This window comes from Caretta caretta, chromosome 12 (genome assembly GCF_965140235.1).
Source record: "Caretta caretta isolate rCarCar2 chromosome 12, rCarCar1.hap1, whole genome shotgun sequence".
NCBI lineage: Eukaryota > Metazoa > Chordata > Testudines > Cheloniidae > Caretta > Caretta caretta.
Genome location: NC_134217.1, coordinates 26300079 through 26321381, shown reverse-complemented (window position 1 = coordinate 26321381; position 21303 = coordinate 26300079). Strand labels below are relative to the sequence as shown.

General features: G+C 43.9%; 1 protein-coding gene across 1 annotated transcript in view; it reads right to left on the bottom strand.

Annotated features, from left to right (window-relative positions):
- Window positions 1-21303, bottom strand: part of CMTM4 (CKLF like MARVEL transmembrane domain containing 4) — a 59968-nt gene that overhangs the window by 7126 nt on the left and 31539 nt on the right. The window contains exon 2 of the mRNA XM_048870599.2: window positions 14972-15148. Coding sequence (XP_048726556.1) covers window positions 14972-15148 — 177 coding nt within the window. The remainder of the gene's footprint in view (window positions 1-14971; window positions 15149-21303) is intronic.

Genomic DNA, 21303 nt, shown 5'->3' with positions numbered 1-21303 from the left:
GTCTCCTTAAGAAGGACATTGTAACCCTGTGCAAAAAGAGAGGGTTGAGCATTGGAAAGTTCACCAAAGCAGAGTTAATCGTGCAGCTGGAGGAGGATGATCGCTCTAAGGAACAGATTCCTGACCCCAACTGGGGCTATAGCAGGATCTGGGAGCAGCTGGAGCGGGAGCCAGGCATCGCCAAGACTCCTGCCCCCGACCAGATGGGGGTCTTCACGATCGGGTTCCCCATCGGGGGATCGAGACGGACGGGATTGGAGCGGAGTCTGAGAGAGCAAGAGGACCGTGGGAGACAGCGAGAGCCCGAGAAAGAGCTGCAGAAGCAGCAGCAGGATGAACTGGCGGTGGTGGGGCGGAGAGGCCGAGGGGACCTCCCCGGGGTGAGTGGGGATAGATCCCGGGGGGCCAGTTCCGCAGGGAACCTCGAGACTAAATTGCTGCCCCTAGTTAAGGGGGGGTGTGTGGATGCCCACCTCACTGCCTTTGAGCAGGCTGGAGATCTGAACCAGGGAGACCCTGCGGAAAACCCCGGTGTCTAGCTCCCTTGCTGGGTCCCAAGGCCACAGACTCCATCAGCCAGATGGGTGGGGAGGTGGACAGGCTCCCACTCCTGACCCCAACCTATATGTCTGTGTGGAGTTCCCTGGGGTCAGGCCCCTCGGACCCCCAGTGGGAGCGGAAGGGGATGGTCAATGGGGAGACATTCCTGGGGTGGCGAGATCCTGGGACAGAGAGAACTGGTGTCAGACCCTGGGTGGTGCAGCCTCAGAGGCTGAGGGCCTGTGTGAGCTGGGTGAGGGTCCCAGGGACGAAGCCCCTCGCCCTGCCTATGGCCCAGATCCCTGTGCAGACACAAGAGGGGTGGGGCTGGCTGGCCGTTGGGGTGCTCCAGGATACCAGCTGTGAGACCCTGTTGTGGGGTGACTGTGTCTCTTTGGGACAGGATCCAGGCCCTGCTCCTGTAACTGCCGAGGGTTTGAATTTGAATCCAGGGAACCAATCGGTGGAGAGGGAAATGGTCAGTGAAAATGCAGATGACCTGGCTGGCAGCAGGGAGGAGCCGCTAGGCTCAGGCTACCTGCCTGCCTGTAACCAGACCCCTGGGACTCGGTGGGACAGAGAGATGCTCCCTGCCCCCTTGCACACCAGACTGGGGACTCTCGCTGGCTCTGATGCAGTGAGGAAAGCAGTGGCCTGCCCCACTGGGACAGCAAGGGCAGTGCTGAGCACAGTGGGAGCTGAGACCCCAGCTGAGTGGGGGGAGACACAGGCAGGGCAGGGGATCTGTGGGGAGTGGCAAGGTGCTTGGTAAGGAAAGTTTGGATGAGCCTAGGCAGCCTTGTGAGCTGATGGCTGTGTCTAGTCAGCAGGGTGGGAAGGCGAGGAGAGTGGAAGATGAGTGTCCCTGGACCTTACCTGTTAGCTGGGTGGAGAATTGGGACAGTGAAGGAAATGGGTCTCTGTCTGTCAGGGGTATTGACTTGCCTATGGAGGGAGCTACCCTGATCTCCAAGCAGTTGTCTGTGACCAGCCTTGTGTGCTGGGACAAGGGGAAAGAGATCCCAACCTGTGTGTCTGGTAAAGGAGGAAGTGTGTCCGGCTCTTCTTGGTCTGTGGAGCAGACAGAAGGGGCCTTTCAGCCTGTGATGGTTGAGGGTCGTGCAGTTGTCTCAGAGCTGGTTCTGGATTCAGCTAAAGCCCAGGAAGGGAAGGGTCCTAAGTTTCTGTCTGCTCGGGAGAATGGCCCTGTAACTAGGTCGCATCCAGTTAGGGTCTATGTAAAATCCCAGAGACCAGACAATTCTGGTGCTTGTATTTTGCCTGTTGCTAGTGTGTTGTTGGAAAGGGTGGAGCAACTCTGTCTAATCAGGGTGAGATCCTAGCCAGGGCACAAGGAGAGCATGAAGGTGTGTGATTGTGTTACCTACTGAGGGTGTGGAAACCTGTAGCAAGGAGGAAAAGATTCCTGAACTTGTGTGTGGCAAAGGGAAGGAGAATGCTTCTGACCTTTTATCTAGAAAGTCTGTAAGTTTGCCTGAAAGGGGATTGTGTAGGAATCCGCCTGATGGGCCAGAGGTGATTCTGGATGTAAGGGAGACCCAGAAAGAGTCTGTTGTTGCTCAGGAAAGTGTTCCCCTAGAGCAAGCCCTAGGTAAAGAGGGTAAGAGCAGAATTTCTGGGAGGGGTGAATTGTTGCATAGAAAAGCCCTTGGGAAAGGAATCCTCATGGAGTCTTTGCAAACAGTTTACTGCAACTGAAGGGTGTGAAAGTGATTTAATCAAGAAAGTTTCAGTTCCTAACAGCCAGAAATTTTCTGTTGTGAATGGATCCACTGACTTTGCTGTTGAAAGATCCAGTGTGGAGAGCTTTGAGAAGGTCTCAGATGGAGTGAAAGCTGTTAAGAAAGGTATACCGTCCTATAACCAAGTGGCTGTGTTTGGCCAGCTTGTTGGGGAGACAAGGTTGTGGAGAAAGGGATGTCTCCATGCTAGTTCTGTAAGTGAACAGTATGTGGCCCAGGTCAAGATGGGGGCCCTTAACCAAGAGAGCCCGAATTGCAGCCCTCCAGACTGGAGCTCTGGGAGAAAACCCAATCCCAGTTTGACCCCCTGGGTTTTTGGGGTGGCCAAAGGGCATGGGCTGCAGAAACCTTCCCACATGCAGCCTGCTAGTGCTATCGACCACCCCCGACCTAAGGGAGGGTGTGAAAATGGAAGGGCCTGGTGTAACTCCTACCAAGGAATGGGAGAGATGCTGGGGCATCCATGGGAACGTTGGTGGCTTCGAACTTCCCCAGGTCACCGGCTAAAGTGACCCCGCTCAGTTCGATCTCGAAGGGGGGAGAGATGTGACGAAGTGGGACTGTTCTTAATGTTTCCTCTGAATAGTGTGGGGGTGCCTCAGTTTCCCCTAGGCAGTTCTTAAGTATCTAGGGGGTGGGGTAAGGGTGTATGATCATTGCAGAGCCCTAGAGGGCAGGTGTGTGCAGGAGTCTGGACACAGAGAATGGCCGACACCCTGTTTCCTGGCAGCTGATGGCCTGGGCCCTTCCCCCCTGCAAGGTGAAAGCTGAAGGGTTGGAGAACAAAGGAATCAGGTGACCACCTGGCCCGGGAAAGGAACAAAGCCCAGAGGAGGAGGGGCTGGAGGGGGTTTTTCAGTTTGGGGCTGGCTGGGACATGGAGTGAAGTGCAGACGTGGTTGTCTGGCTCACTGCCCCCCAAAATGGACCCAGCTGAGGGGTCCCGTTCTCTGCACCTGCAAGCTCTGTGTTAGACCATGGTCCTGTCGTCTAATAAACCTTCTGTTTTACTGGCTGGCTGAGAGTCTCGTCTGACTGCGAAGTTGGGGTGCAGGACCCTCTGGCTTCCCTAGGAGCCCCGCCTGAGCGGACTCGCTGGGGGGAAGCCAGAGGGTCCTGCACCCCAACTTCGCAGTCAGACGAGACTCTCAGCCAGCCAGTAAAACAGAAGGTTTATTAGACGACAGGACCATGGTCTAACACAGAGCTTGCAGGTGCAGAGAACGGGACCCCTCAGCTGGGTCCATTTTGGGGGGCAGTGAGCCAGACAACCACGTCTGCACTTCACTCCATGTCCCAGCCAGCCCCAAACTGAAAAACCCCCTCCAGCCCCTCCTCCTCTGGGCTTTGTTCCTTTCCCGGGCCAGGTGGTCACCTGATTCCTTTGTTCTCCAACCCTTCAGCTTTCACCTTGCAGGGGGGAAGGGCCCAGGCCATCAGTTGCCAGGAAACAGGGTGTCGGCCATTCTCTGTGTCCAGACTCCTGCACACACCTGCCCTCTAGGGCTCTGCAATGATCATACACCCTTACCCCACCCCCTAGATACTTAAGAACTGCCTAGGGGAAACTGAGGCACCCCCACACTATTCAGAGGAAACATTAAGAACAGTCCCTGACCAACACCTGTCTAAAGAGTAGCTACCTCAAAGTATACCCAGGCAAGCCTGAAGTGATAGTGGTTATATTTGCCAAGGAGTATTACAACCAAGATCAGGAGCCTAGGCATAGATGCTGAACAAGTATACATGAAGGCACAGTTCCTATCTTGAAGACTTTACCATCCAAAAAATAAAGATGTCCACTTACTGCTTTCAGGGAGCAAGCAGCATTTCACAACCTCTCCAAGTGGAGGAGAAAACAGACACTACTGATCCCTAGTATGAGAGCTGCTCAGTACTAGTCTTTGGGTCCTGTTTGAGGGGAATGACTCAAGTCATCATAGTGTTGCACTGTCCACTTCAGCTAAGTCTTGTAAAGAGGTCAGTAACGCCTAAGCCTGATGCTATTCAACATTTTCATCAGTGATCTGGAGGTAAATATAAAATCACTTCTGATAAAGTTTGCAGATGACAAAGATCAGTGGAGTGGCAAATAACGATATGGGTAGGGCAATCGCTCAGAACAATCTGGATCGCTCAGTGAACTGGGCCCAATCAAACAACATTCATTTTAATATTACCAAACATAGAGTCTAGCTTTTTTTTTTTTTTTTTTTAAAAAGGGAAAAACAACAAACAACTGAGAGGTGACTTGATTACAGCAGATAAGTAGCCACACAGAGAGAAGGTACTAAGAGTCTCTTTAATTTAGTGCAGTATTTCCCAAACAGTGGGTCGTGATTGGGATGGCTGTAGATAGTTTGTGGGCCCAGTGCAGAGGCCCAGCTGGTTGGGTGCAGTGGGGGTGGTTTGGAGTTTGAGAGAAAGTCCACCCTACAATGGTGGCTCCTGACCTTTCCGGGTGTCGTGACCTGGTTCAGAGATTCTAAGGCCAGAAGGAACCATTGTGATCATCTAAGTCTTACCACCTGCAAAATGCAAGGCCACAGAACTACCTCAAAATAATTCCTAGACCATATTTGTTAGAAACACATCCAGTCTTGATATGAAAATTGCCAGTGATGGAATATCCACCATGATTCTTGGTTAATTGTTCCAATGATAAATTATTCTTTGTATTCAAAATGTACACCTTATTTCCAGTCTGAATTTGTCTAGCTTCAATTTCCAGCCTTTGGATTGTTGTTGTACCTTTATCTGCTAGATTGAAGAACCCATCATACCTTTCTCTGCTGGAGTGAAGAGCCTGGCTCTTTGCTCTGGGCGCTGAGACCTAGCATACGAGGCCTCAGCATCACTAACTCAAATTTGGTGCAGCCACTCCTCCGTCATGATGGATAGAGCGGGGACAGGCCAAAATACCCAGAGCACAGCCCTACAGGATGAGCTTGCTCTCACCCAGGCTCTCCTCCACTCCAGGCTGTAATTAAGATTGTAGTGTCGGGGCAGAGATGCTGCTGCAAGTGGTTGGTGCCAGTATGGGCATAGTGGTTGGTCATCACAGAAGGATGAAGACATTGGTCTATGATTTTGTGCCCCCCCCCACCAATTCCTCATGAAGTTGGATCTCGGTGGGTCACAAAAAAAAAGCATTTGGTGGGTCGCCTTAGTAAAGAGTTTGGGAACCACTAACTCATGTACAAAGGCATAACCAGAACCAAGGGCTGAAAGCTGAAGCCAGACAAATTCAAATTAGAATTAAGGCACACATTTTTAAACAGTGAGGGTGATTAATCACTGGAATACACTGCTAAGGGAAATGGTAGGATATCCATCTCTTGATGTCTTCAGATCAAAACTGGAGGTCTTTCGGGAAGGTATGCTTTAGCCAAACAAGTTATTAGGCTCAACACAGGGGTAACTGGGTGAAATTTAATGGCCTGTGGTATACAGGAGATGAGGCTAGATGATCGATCTCTTGTGACCTTAAACTCTGTACCTGAACATCCAAGTAAAAGGATACGGAGTAGCACAGGCAAGGAGTTCTGCCCTGCCCATAAACAGAAAGACCAGTCAGTGCCTCAAGATCAATCGCCATGTCATAGGCTAGTCTGAAGTCTGACTGTGAGAGGTCTAGGACAGAATGTGAAATGCTGCTGAAGTTTGGCTGTCCCTACATTTCTCCATGAGTTTTCTTAGGAAGGAGAGCTTGGAGGCAGGGTGGTAGTTGGAGAGACTGTCTAAACGGAAGAAAGTATTTGTTATCATATTCTATTGAATTTTTCAAGGAAGTTATCAAGTTTCTCCCTCTGAAAAAAGCAGTGCTTCTCATTTCAAATGAAAAACATGACAGCCTCAAACTTTAAATGCTAAAATCTGGTTTGAAAAAGCTAAAGCCCAAAGGAAGAGAGGAAGCTATGGTGAGGATTCTAGAAGCAAAAGATGTTTTGTAAAAAAATAAAATAAAAAAAAATTATATAGTAAGATGACAAAATGAGTAACCATAACAATAAAAAAGAAAAAACTAATTGAAAAAAGATGTAGTTTCAAATCCGGCCACGATGTAACTGAAGTTTTTACCATTGTATTTATAGACAAAGTAAAACCACATCACACAGATAGAAGAATTTCAGCTGAAATTACAGCAAACTCATGAGACAGCAAGTTGCGCCATAAAATGGTGTTCAAAGCTGCTGTCCATAACAGAATAAACCCTAGGATCTGAGTCAAATCCACTCTAGTCTGCTACTGCTCCTTTACTCTCTCAGGAATAATTTAATGACAGATTGATTTGCTGTTGCTTGCTCATGATTTGTTATCTAATGGTCAGATTAACTGTCCTAATCAAAATGAAAGAAGCATCTAAAATTTGTTAGATAGTGACACTTTCAATGTAGTATCCATGGGGCAGGTATTTGACTAACAACAGTAGGTCCACAGGGCTTATTTTCAAAAGTCTGATCCCCATTGTATGCTACATATTTAGCACTGTGTCACATTTTTTGTGCCCACAACTGACAGAAAGTGCACATATTAGTAACTAGGTGGCAAACTACCTGATGAGGATGGGTATTGGTCTGGCTCAAAAATCTCAGCAATGACTGCACAAGCCATCAGAAGCTATGTAAAGGCAAATCACGTATTTTTAAAATTCATTTACAAGGATACTTATTTTATAGGGGCGTTTTTACAGAATCCTTCTCTTTGCCATTCAATTCTTGAAATCCAAAAAGCTTACATTTAACTATTTTAACTTCCATCTAAATGTATATAATCTGGAAAAGAAACCTGCATTTCAGTGGAATGAGTTTGTCAAAAACCTGTTATAGAAGTTTGAGGTCTACCACTCTCCAAGTTAGTTTCTGCAAAATAGAGAGCTAAACCTAACATTTCCTTTTAGCTTCATTTTCATTGTCCAATGTCTCTAATTCTTTCCCCAAACCATCACTTTACTTTACAAGGTTTGGACTGTTTTCTCCTTGTTCCTGTGTGTAGCTATCAATTTGACATTTATACGCATACCAGTCAGTCTGCTGAACACACTCTCCCTGATCACCCCATAATTTTACTGTGTAGTCATGTTATTAAACATCATATGATCACTTGCAGTGCAGTTACTAATGGAAACATGGTTTGCAAAGTAAAAATAAATCATATAAAGAAACAACCAAATTAATGGTGTTAGAATCCAATTCCCACCCCTCTCACCTCCGTATTAATTTATTTTTACCCATGCAACAAAGAATGTATTCAAATACTGCAACTAAAAGAATTCAGGATTCATGTTAGAAATTTGTCCAAATGGGATGGGGTCCCACCCCTGGCAAGACAGTCAACAGCCAACATTTTCAGAAATGACTAATGATTTTGGGAGTTCACCACTTTCTGAAAATCAGGCCACTTTAAAGATATCTCAAATTGGGCAAATAGAAAAATTAGGTATCCGAAAAATCACTAGTTGCATCTGAAAATCTTGGCTAGTATTTTAAGGGACAAGACGTGATTTTGTGGCATTGGAAGAGGCGATCAGGGTCCGATGATTTCATCCTTATATAGCTCTCGCCATTTCTGGGTGTTTGCATATGCTTTGCAGGAAGCAGTGTTTCTTGTATAAGAGTGACAAATTGTGCCGTTTCACTGGCTTTGTTGTACACATCACTAGCAATAGAAGCCAAGTGCTAGTAGTACTCCTTGCATTTAAGCTAAAGTTTTACTAGGGCATCCTTAGCAGAAGAACGCACCACCCATGACAATTAGAAAATTGTGAAACATCTAATGGGGATGGTGCACCTAGAACACAAGCCTACAGCATATAATAAACCCTGACAATGGCTCATAAATTAAAAGCATGAAAATGATGTATCTTCTTAAAGGACATCGCTGTGACAGACATGGCAATTTCCTGCAGTATCCTGGATAAACTTTACTGAATTAAGTTAAACTTTACTCAATAAAGTTTATATATCATTTTGGGCCAGGGATTGTATGTAATTCCATAGGGGAGGAGGACTACAGCTCTCCAACAACTAAAAATAGTGAGCAGCGATTAGTCAAATTAACTCAGATTGTAACACCTCACAAGAGGTACCACTTCCTGGTGAGATTTGCATATCCTGATTCAAACTGGATTCTCTAGCAAACCAACAAAGAAAGGACTTTTGGATAAACAGCCTGAGTTTAAACTGACTCAGCGCCTGATCGCGCAAATGGACAGGACCTTCTATCCAAAGCACTGTACCAATCCTTCCTGGAAAGGGTTGGAAGAACTTGACCTATTGATGGGTGTGCTTGTTCTGAGCCCAGGTGGTTATGAACTTGTAACTGCAGAAAAACCCCTTGGTGGGTTTGAAGAATTGATCACCAGTCAGAGCCATTTTTGGAACTGGGGTGATTTATGGTAAGCTTACTAGCATGAGTGCAGGTTATTTTATTGTTTTTAATATGTTTTCTCCGTAATGCTTTCACCGTAAGAATAAGTGAGCTTGCTTAGGAAAAGCTTATACCTACGGGCAATTATGCTGTTTATAGCCTTTGAAGAGAAGGCAAAGCAGACCAGCTGAAGCACTCTGACTTGCTGGGGAATTCCCAATGTAGGCAGCAAACTGTGCAGTCTGGAAATACCCCACTCAGGAGGGAGAGAGAGACCCATGTCTCTGCCCAAGAGAGGTATGAATGGGGAGCCCAAATCCTAAGAACAGGTGCCTCTGCAGGACCATGGAGGCAGAATACAGGTATAGTTGCCCTGAACTGTGACAACCTCTTTCTTGGCAGAAATAAAGATTAAAGACAACTTTTGCAGGTTCCCATTCAATATCTAAAAGTAGAAAAGGTCTGGTGTTCTTTAAAAGTCCTCTGTGATGCTCTTTAACCTACAACTTTGTAATTGAGATATTTAAAGCCAAGACTGATATAATAAAACAGTTTCTTCAGAGCAACATCACTTATTTTGCTGTCACCTACTTGGACATTTGATCCCATTGTTCCCCTCTGCAGCTTTTCTAAAAAAACTCTACAAACCTGCTGAAGCATGTTTTCAAGCAACATGAATATCCAGTGCTCAATCTTCATGTTCAATGAACCTGTGTTTGTTAACTGGTATCGGACACAGAATTGAGGGAAACAAGAGCCAACATTGCAATCCAGGCAGATTTGATGTTAAAAACCCTAATACCTGCTGATCTTCTAATATGCTTGAAAATTGCTGGCCTTGTGTTTGTTTTAGATATAAACAAATCACTGACTAACATGAATAGATATAACCAAAGTCAGATACTCAACAGCATAATAAACATTCTAGTTGGAGCAACTAGTTATGTAAGCAGAAATTAAATGTGACATACTAAGTCACAAAAAAGTCCATTTTATTGATAGAATAACTAAAGATCTGTATCTGCAACAACTCTGCTTATACCCCCTCATCCAAGAGATTGCTGAACTTTAGCATGCTGGACTGCCTGCTACAGCAATTAATGATGGTCTGCAAACTCACCACCCCCATCTTTACTGAGGAAGTTTTGATTTCTCTTAGTTCTGACAGAGACATTGTGGCTTTGGGAAATTATTGTAAAACTACTGCAGATCTCTGTAGTAACAATCGTCCTCTATGGCAACATAGGACAAGATTCTAATACTGAGACTATATACCTGGTAACCCAGGTGCAGGGCTTTCAAAACTTCTAGATTTTATGTTCTTTTGTTACATTTTCCACTCTTGGTCCTAACTAGTCATACAATCCTTGTTTGTGTTCCATGTCATTGTGTGTTTCAACATAGTTCTGCCAAACTATGACCCTCTGTATGCAAACCCACAACAAATTCCACTTGTACCTCACTTATGTATTTCACCCTGTCCAAGTAGCTTATGATTCAAATAATAAACAGATAATGAACACACTTTACCAAATGTAGTTATACTAACCACTTTGTTATGAGTAATTTGTTTGAAACATTTCTAAGCAGTTACAATGCCTATAGGATATCTGGAACATGTGTAGAAGCATACATCACATTCCTTGATGCTACGTTCAAGTATCCTTGCAAAATAGCATGAACATCTCAGCTGTGTATCACTGAGGGAAATGGAAATTTCCATGGTCATTTCCCCCAAGTCCTCACATCTCATGGTAATGTTGATAATCCTACGCAGTACAGAGGAATGACTGATCCATTTTTTTATCTCACTGTCACAGATATACAATTTTTAGCTCTTTCCAGAGAAGTTTCTTTCCTAGCTCCAGAAATCCCACGTTCCTTTCATAGACTGCATCTCAATAACATTTAGGTGGCAGTTGCATTTCTAATTAGGATGAAAACAAAACACTGTTGCTGAAATGGCTGAAAATGTAAGAGCCACAAAATGATGTATTTTGTAATATTTGCTTATCTATGCTAGATGTTAGCAGACTGGTGCATTTTTACCATAGACAGAGGAGCATTTTTTCTTATTGTGGCAAACACTGGTGTTGCTAGTAAGGATTACTGTCACTAACAGGCTGGCCTAGTTATGGATAAGACTGGTGTAAGGGCACAGATGCAAATTTGCTCCCCAAAGAAAACACGATATTTGTATGCTGTACTCTTATGCTGTAGGCTATGGGTTTCAAGTACTATTTCAATGAACAGATAGAATGGGGGTTAAAACGAAGACATAGTCTCAATGTTTCCGGATATTAAATGAAAAAAGGTTATTTACTGAAAATCTGCATAATCTCAGTTTGCTACACCCAACCAGCAGCAGCTGATGCATCTTTGCTGGCACAGATGCCCAGTTTGCTACCATCTATGGCCCATGGTAAAATGCTGGGGCATTGATCAACTGATCCATAAAGAAAGACCAATTTTTACAACATACTACAGGGCCCATGGGAGTGAACTAGATGACCTAATTATTTTCTTCTTTAATTTCTAGGTTTATTGAGGATAAACTGTTTGCACAGGAAGTTTGTTATACAGATGGCTGCATCTCAGATAAGGTTAGGAAAGAGTCATAACACTACAAATTACTCAAAAGGCTAAAAAATAATGTGGCATATTTGAACCTCTGTACTGCCAGAGCAGCCTCTGTAACTATGTTACATTAAACTTCAAAAACCTTCAGTTAGTCTTTAGATAAGGAAACACCATCCTGAAATTGATGATTAACTGAACAGGTACTGAAACTAATGAAATTGTAAATAGATAGGAATATGCATGGGCTCCTGAACACTGTTGAGAAATTATGAAGGTTGTCATTATTGAAAATGCTTTTAGTAGATTGTGTCAAACATGAAAGGTGGCATAATTCCTAAAATAACTGTCAGATTATAGAAAAAGCACCACAATATTTTCTCTGAGAAAAAAATGTAAAGCACACAATCTGCCACATGAACAAAATACGGTTAATGTGTGTGTACAGCCTATATTAGAAACACCAAACATATTTCATCTGAAATTGCTGAATTGCATAAGACAAAATCAATGTAGCCAGAAAGCACAGATAAAATTCTTCTTGTACTACAGGGGCATCCTAACTTTGCCCAACTGTGCCAGGAGCTTGAAGGCCTCAATTTGCATGCATACCAGAGCAGCCAGGAACTATCCTAATTATTAAGATTGCAGCATAGAATTCTCCAGACCACAGGTCCCAACAAACTATCCTGCAGGTGCTTACCTCAACATGGAGAGCTGGGGAACAAGGATGGTCTTGGATTACTGGGAGTCAGCAATTTCCAGGTCTATTTGCAGCTCTGCCACAGACTTCCTGTATAACCTTGGAAAATTTGCATCTGTGCCCTTACACCAGTCTTTAACCCTTCTGAGGACTTGTCTACACTTGCAGCACTGTGCTGTAGTGCTTAGTGAAGATGCTACCTATGCCAACGGGAGAGCTTCACCCATCTGCATAGGTATTCCACATCCCTAAGAGTGATGTAGTTATCCTGACATAAATTGGTAGTGTAGACCAAGCCACAGTCTCAGTTATTATGTGGGTTATAAAAAGTACTTATCTCACAAGAGTAGTAGTGCAAAGTTTACTTGGTGTTTGTAAAACACACTGAAATACTTGAATAGAAAGTGCTATAGAAATGCTACTGAAGTATTACTGTATGTCTCTGTTGACCACACCTAGGTAGTGAAGCAAGGGCATCTGCAATCCACTCCATTTGTGGCCTTCAGGCTGCGCTCTGGCCACTCAATACAGTACTGTATACCTTATACTTCACTAAAATAATACCTATGGGCAGACAGACTTCAGCATAGTGTTTTAAGACAAGACATAGAAATTTGGTCAAAATACCCTAGTCAAATCAGTTGAATACTAATAGTCTATCACAATTTCATACAAGGTAGGTCCATGCACTACACTGTCAGGTATTGCTACAAGCTCTCCCATGTCAAACACTACTGTGTATGTATGCAAATGTAGGGGAAGTATCTTCAGTAAGAATTCTTACTAAATCCAGTACTACAGATCATAACTACAATATAACTGAGATTATACCTTTTAGTTTGGGCAGATGGAATAAAGCCCTAAAATAAACCTTCAGTTCACTATTAGAACAGCAATACAACAAACTGAAAACCCAAACAAAACGCTCTATTTTTAGTTAATAGATTTTAAATCCCTTCTTTTCAAAGATCTCTATCAGAGTCTTATGCTAGAGATGGATTTCTCATTCTGAGTACAACTATATTTGTCATCACTTGACTATTCAAACCAGTAAGTACCAAGAGTGGTTGAAAGGACCTTGTACTTAAACAGTTCACATTTACTGCATTATTGGAGGGGGTTGGGGAGGGGCCTCAGGTCGACCTTCTCTACCCAAGTGCATTCATGATCCAGTCAAAATCCTCTTGCAAGCAGTAAAAGCACTAACTAACATGCAGGGCCAAATCCCACTATTATTTATGCTTATCTATACAAAACCACTGAGGTCAATGGAGTTACGTGGCTGTACACGAGGGCAGTTCTGATCCACACATGCGGATTTATTTCTATCAGAAATTTTTTTTAAAAAAATAGATGTTCGGGCTTCTTCAAGAAGCAGTCTTTAGCTGAGTCATGAATACTATCTGTATTACCCAGCAGTCATTGTCAGGCTTGCTTCAGAGTAATATGCATGAAATCTAGTATTTACGCTACATCCTAGGCAATAATGAGGTCATCATAAGCAGAGCTGCCAAGTCTTATTTATCACACATGACTTTCTCGTGCAATTGGCAGCGCTACCCGACATTCCCACCTCACAGTGGAGACATCATGCATCCAGTTGGGCTACAAGAATGGCCTGCCATTGTTACTGTTGATTGTCAGGGGCCATTGTGGTACAAGCAGCCAGCCATCTCCCCTCTCCTTGCTGAATCATGGGTAGGAGCAGGCAGACCAGAATGGAGACAGAAGATGAGGGGCCCTGACACAAGCCCCATGTTTCCCCAACTTCCTTTCCTCCCAAAACTCATTCAGCTTACTACCCGGACACTATTCACCCTTATCCACCTTCCGACCCAGTCACTTCCTCAGAACCCCCTAGTATCCCCAGCCACTTTCCCCCATGCAGCTATGCATCCCCCAATTGCCAGTTTTTGTGCATCTCCATTTCCTACCACTAGCATGGTTCAGAACTGGATGTGTTGATGTTTATGGATATATGAAAGTTGTTTGCAAATATGCAAACTGTCTGTTAAGTAATTTGGAAAAAATGTCACACACTGAGCAGCAAAAATCTGGCAGCTTTGCTAAGGTTAGGGATGGCTGATCCACTGGGACTGCAGGCCTAAATGTACAACTGCAACAGCAACTTATAGTAGATTACTACAGTGCTGGTGATAAGACAGAACAGAGGCCAGAACAAAGGAGCCTATAGACTCATTTCCTCAGATGAGCTGTAAACAGATATGTCCAAAAGTTAATACAGATGTAGGTGCTCAGTGGATCTACATGCTGACATACGTGCTCATTTCAGGCAACCACGTCTGAAAGTTAGGCTCATAGCAAGCAAGAAAATGAAGATACACCCAGAATGAATGTGTGTTTCTGGCAATTTTTTCCCCACCCCCAAATTTCTTGTATTTGTGAACATGAAGACTGCTAGTCTGTTTCTTATAGTCTCTAGGTATGTAACCAAGTTAACTAGTTAACTCAGTTGACTTCTTGCTGACAGTGCAATTTCCCCCCATAACAACACAATGCTTGCATTCATGTTTACAAGCGATTTAGCATATACCCTCACTCGGAGTGTCAAAAAACAGCAGCAGGTTATTACAAACGTATTTGCCATACATTTCAACAACTTTTTGTATTGATTTACAGATCTAATAAAATGGATTTCTAATTATTTTTTGGACAGCATTTCTCAAAGTTATACTGTTTAAGAGTATTTTTTCCCACCTCAGACATAAATAATAAATGTTGGGACCGCTAAAAAGGCTCTCTTTCAGAGGAGGAGAAATTGCTAGAAGACAATTCCAGATTTATTTAATTTAACATCCCATAATCTCATTACATTTTCAAAGACTCACTACGCCGTGGGTGTTCATATTGGACACAAGTAAGATATATATTTTACTCAGTATACATAGCATTTATTCAGGATCTTAAATTTCAGTAAAAGACGGGCAGAGTTTAAAGAACAAACTTAAAATGTTTATTCAGCTATTTTTGCAATATGAAGATTTGGATGAGAACTTACTGTAAGATTCCAGTTGATCTGTGGTATTCTTGTGTGAAGATTTAGACCGAACATAAGCAATAAAGCTCCAGTAACTACAAATGCGCTACAGCTCACAAACTCAAAGAAATAAAGGCCTTGGCAAGGGGAGCATTCCATGATGGTCTCTATGCAGATGAATGCAATCAGTGCCAAAACCTAGGGAAAAAAAACAAATGGAAAAAATATAAATAGATTTCCACATTTTGAAAATAGCCACAAGTATTCCTGAAATTTCCATTGGGAACATGATCAGTTTACTCTCAAGAATGTACAATTTTAGTTTAGAATAGGGCACTACTTGAAAGCAAGAATAAATGGAATTAGGGCAAGACTTTTTGGGTACTTCGTGTATTACAAAACTTGTAGTAACAAAATTATACTGATCTAAAGTCAACGAAGCCACTGGTCCTGGGCTATCGAAAAAAGAACTCTCTTTTCTAAGCCCAACAGTATAAAGTGTAAACGATAAAGCAAACATTTTATTTCCTTTTTAAATTCTTCATATGTCTTTTCAGAATTTGTCTTTTAAATTCTTCATATGTCTTTTCAGAAAATATCCAACTGATTTTGCTTATTAGTACCAACAACATCCGGATCAATACCATTTTAAAATGCCTTTTCCCATTACGTTTATTTCAAGGGTCAGTCAACTTAAAAATCTAGTCAGTTTAAATAAAAATTTTAGAATAGCTTCAAATGTTCTCCATGAACCTCACCCTATCGTTATGATTTGAAATTCCCTACTTCTGCAAATACTTAATTCCCCTCCCCCCCGATCCTTTGTTGTTGAGTTACAGCCTCACATAAAGAGAAAGAGAGTCTAAAGTCCTGATCCTGCAAATGCTTACACTCTTTAAAGTTTGTGCAGGGAACAATCCCATTGAATTCAATGAAGGTGTAAAGTTAAGGACGTGCATAAGTCCTAAGTGTTTGCAAGACTGGTGCTTAGCTGACTATGCAGAGGATAGAGTGAAATATACTCCGTAAAATGAACAAAACTAAAATATTAGAAAAAAGGAATCTCTCAGATATAGTAGTCTTAACCATAATAGGTATAATTCAGGCATAAATGCAATTTTCATGTTGACAATTCCCCTTTAAAAATAACTTGTGGAAAAAAAATTGGGCAGGTGCCTTCTTGGTTCTTTGTATGTTGTGAAAATTTGGGAACTTTATCTGTTCAGAGTAAGAATCCTGGTTTTACTATGAAATTATCAGAAAATTGCTTTATCAGGGAAAGCCTCTAGGTGAATGTGGAATCCATCCCTTACTGACAAGGACTGAGTACCAACAAGGCACAATGGAGAGTCGTTAACCTTAACAACTGCACTCTGACTGAACCACTGGTATGCTAAGGAGGCTGGCTGGAGCAGGGAGAAGTTATTTCCTTCAGCTTGTCTGCAGTGGGCTGAAGAAGCGAAGATGGAGAACACCAGCAGCAGAACAAAGGAACCAGGTGTTGGTAGGGGGCCGCAACAAACTTGAGAGACTCTCTGAGGCAGGGACAGGAACTTTGGGCAGGAGAAGGGAAAGAGAGAGGCAGGTTTTCATACCAGGGAAAGCTGTTTAACTGCAACTGGCCAGTCAGAGACAGCTGACCTAGAGGGAGGCTCCGTGTCTTTGAAGGGAAGTCATAAGCTGGAGAGGAAGGATTGTAGTCACCCCAGAGGATTCTTCCCAAGCCCAAAGAACACTTCAGAGTTGTGAAAAACCTGAGGCAGGGAAATGCCTAGAGGTGTGTTTATTATTTTACATGGATCTGTGTTTCTCATGCTATTAGGTAAAGAACAATGGTGTTTTAGAATCCTGTGCCAAGTCTATCTGTGTCTGTTCACTTCACTATCACATGCCCCTGAAGAGGTAAACTGTAAACCCAGGGTTCCAACATGGCTGGAGTTCTGGGAGAGAATATGTTTAAACTGCGATGGAGTCTAAGGGGCCAGCACGGTCCCAGGGGCTAGGCAGTTGGTCTGTGGGGTCTCTGTTCTCAGAATGGGATGCTAGACAGAATCTGTATCCCAATAGCATGCCGAGAGACCCCAGACCAGGGACAGTGTCTGGACTCCATTCCGACTCTGGAGGCTTAAAGCACAAGGGGCCCAGTGAGGTGGATCCCCTCATAGCAGTCGAGTGAGTGTCCAACAGGAGTTGAACCAGATCTGTGTCATATATAACGGCCTGAAAGGATGTTTGATTTTGATTACCCACCTCACTCCAAAAAAAGGTGTTCCCTCCCCCGCTTCTCAGAAATTCTGTTTAGCCTGGAAGATCCTACAGTGACTGGAGAACTAGCAAGATAACATCACTAGAGTCCTAAGAGATGAAAATTAAGCAACTATGGGGAGGTGGGAGTTTTTAGTCAGACTGTTTAAACTCTATTTCTGTGTTAGTTTCTAAATGTAAAACACTAGGAGAAATATAACTTTCAAGCCTTCTTTATATATCAAACAGCAAAGAGTACCAAAAGACTATTGGACCCATAACAGAAGGGGAAATTCTATCCCCACTGAACTTAATTGCAAAACTTCCAGAGACTTCAATGGGGCAATGCTGTGCATACAATTCTCTTCCCATATTCTTACCCTAGACTCTAAACACTGAGTCAGTAATTACAACTTTGGCAAACACTATATAACTCTATTCCAAGCACATACTTTTCTCCTCTGGCCTGCCTCAAGGCTAGTATCACCAGTTTCATCAATTCAGTCAGGCATGATCAGGACTTAATCAGACTAGAACTTTTTGAAGTGCTCTCCCATTTCAGCTCTCTCAACAATTTCTGTGAGGTCCTCACATCTGTTGTAGTTAGAAATGTTAAGTTAACCAGGGCAAGTCAGCTATGGGATCGTAGGACTTCTGCCAAAAGGAATGAGTTGGTGAAAACAGAATTGTTCATGTCCAGTATCCCTTCCTACACTGGTTTTAGATATCCTAGATGATTTTCTGTAATTACTGCCTAATGCCTTTAGAGATTTTAAAAAAAGAAAAACATGAATATTTTATGTTCTGTTCTTTGTTCTCCCTCTATAACTTCTCTAAAACATGGTCCTTGATTAAGGCAGAGACTCACCTCTCCTCATCTGAGAAACCCTATTGTGAGAGGAAAGATGGTCCAGTGCTTAGGGCACTAGCCTGGGACTCAGGAGACATGGGCTCAATTTTCTGCTTTGCCACAGACTTCCTGTGTGAACTTGGGCAAGTCTCTGGTTCCCAGTTCCCCATCTAAAACAGAAATAATAAGACTTCTCTCCCTCAAATGGATGTCCAGGGTAAACACATTAAAACTTGTATGATACTAATGTAATGGGGGGGCATATAAGCACTTGCAGGACACATATAAAACTGAAGAATTAAAGTTAGCCTAAGTTTAATTAAGAAAATAACATTTTCTTATAGTTCGTGGCCAGGAGGGAAAAGGTCCTAATCAGCAGGTCAATGAAGGCTGTGAGAATGGTAAGTATTACCTGTAGTATGGGAAGGACGTATGGTTCCAAAAGTAAAAGAACTGCAGTAACAAGACAAAGAAAAACAAAACAAGCTCAAACCTTTACCACTGTTCTGCTGGTAAGCAAGGAGGGAGGAAGAAGATAAGAAAGGAAAGGCCTTGGGAAGAAAGGAGGCTGTGAATCTTATCTAGATTAACACTAGACAAAAGGGTAAATTGTCTCAAATTGGTTTTTAGCTGAAGTCAGTACAGTAATTGGCAATGCCATCACTTGTTTGTGAAAGGGTATAAAAAGCAAACTCTTAGAGGGGTTCATTGCTAATACCTGCCTGACCACGTTGGAGCCAACCAACATGGGTCTAAGCACCCCAGGTTTAGCCTGTTTGTAAGCCCTGGTCTACACTAGGACTTTAGGTCGAATTTAGCAGGGTTAAATCGATGTAAACCTGCAACCGTCCACACAATGAAGCCCTCTATTTTGACTTAAAGGGCTCTTAAAATCGATTTCCTTACTCCACCCCTGACAAGTGGATTAGCGCTTAAATCGACGTTGCCGGCTCGAATTTGGGGTACTGTGGACACAATTCGATGGTATTGGCCTCCGGGAGCTATCCCAGAGTGCTCCATTGTGACCGCTCTGGACAGCACTCTCAACTCAGATGCACTGGCCAGGTAGACAGGAAAAGAACCGCGAACTTTTGAATCTCATTTCCTGTTTGGCCAGCGTGGCAAGCTGCAGGTGACCATGCAGAGCTCATCAGCACAGGTGACCATGATGGAGTCCCAGAATCGCAAAAGAGCTCCAGCATGGACCGAACGGGAGGTACGGGATCTGATCGCTGTTTGGGGAGAGGAATCCGTGCTATCAGAACTCCGTTCCAGTTTTCGAAATGCCAAAACCTTTGTGAAAATCTCCCAGGGCATGAAGGACAGAGGCCATAACAGGGACCCGAAGCAGTGCCGCGTGAAACTGAAGGAGCTGAGGCAAGCCTACCAGAAAACCAGAGAGGCGAACAGCCGCTCTGGGTCAGAGCCCCAAACATGCCGCTTCTATGATGAGCTGCATGCCATTTTAGGGGGTTCAGCCACCACTACCCCAGCCGTGTTGTTTGACTCCTTCAATGGAGATGGAGGCAATACGGAAGCAGGTTTTGGGGACGAAGAAGATGATGATGATGAGGAGGTTGTAGATAGCTCACAGCAAGCAAGTGGAGAAACCGGTTTTCCCGACAGCCAGGAACTGTTTCTCACCCTAGACCTGGAGCCAGTACCCCCCGAACCCACCCAAGGCTGCCTCCTGGACCCAGCAGGCGGAGAAGGGACCTCTGGTGAGTGTACCTTTTAAAATGCTATACATGGTTTAAAAGCAAGCATGTGAAAGGATTACTTTGCCCTGGCATTTGCGGTTCTCCTAGATGTAGTCCTAAAGCCTTTGCAAAAGGTTTCTGGGGAGGGCAGCCTTATTGCGTCCTTCATGGTAGGACACTTTACCACTCCAGGCCAGTAACACGTACTCGGGAATCATTGTAGAACAAAGCATTGCAGTGTATGTTTGCTGGCATTCAAACAACATCCGTTCTTTATCTCTCTGTGTTATCCTCAGGAGAGTGAGATATAATTCATGGTCACCTGGTTGAAATAGAGTGCTTTTCTTCAGGGGACACTCAGAGGAGCCCATTCCTGCTGGGCTGTTTGCCTGTGGCTAAACAGAAATGTTCCCCGCAGTTAGCCACAGGGAGGGGGGAAGGTTGAGGGGGTAGTCACGCGGTGGGAGGAGGCAAAATGCGACCTTGTAACGAAAGCACATGTGCTATGTATGTAATGTTAACAGCAAGGTTTACCCTGAAAGAGTGTAGCCACTGTTTTATAAAATGTGTCTTTTTAAATACCGCTGTCCCTTTTTTTTTTCTCCACCAGCTGCATGTGTTTCAATGTGAAAAAATTGGAAAGTGTCCAGCAGAGGGCAAGAAAAATGATTAGGAGACTGGAGCACATGACTTATGAGGAGAGGCTGAGGGAACTGGGATAAGTTAGTCTGCAGAAGAGAAGAATGAGGGGGGATTTGATAGCTGCTTTCAACTACCTGAAAGGGAGGTTCCAAAGAGGATGGATATAGGCCAGGGGTCAGCAGCCTTTTGCACATACGCCAAAGGCGGCACATGAGCTGATTTTCAGTGGCACTCTGCTGCTGGCCTGGGATCCCGGCCGCCAGCCCCCTGCCAGCCTGCTGCCGGCCTGGATGGACGTCAGTAGGCTGAGCCGCTAAGCCCGCTGCTGGTCTGGGGTTCTGTCCGCTGGCCCCTTGCCAGCCAGGGTTCCAGCTGCTGGCACCACTCAGCCCGCTGCCGGGCTGAAGACATTGGAAAACTTAGCAAGGAAAAGCAAGGGCAAGGATTACACGAAACTGATAAGATCTGCATTTTAATTTAATTTCAAATGAAGCTTCTTAAACATTTTAAAAATCTTACTTTGCATACCTCAATAGTTTAGTTATATAATATAGACTTATAGAGTGAGACCTTCTAAAAACGTTGAAACGTATTACCGGCACGTGAAACCTTAAATTACAGTGAATAAATGAAGACTTGGCACACCACTTCTGAAAAGTTGCTGACCCCTGATCTAGGCTGTTGTCAGTGGTAGCAGATGACAGAACAAGGAGTAATGGTCTCAAGTTGCAGTGGGAGAAGTTTAGGTTGGATATTAGGAAAAGCATTTTCACTAGGAGGGTGGTGAAGCAATGGAATGCGTTACCTAGGGAGGTGGTGGAATCTCCTTCCTTAGAGGTTTTTAAGGTCAGGCTTGACAAAGCCCTGGCTGGGATGACTTAGTTGAGGGATTGGTCCTGCTTTGAGCAGGGGGTTGG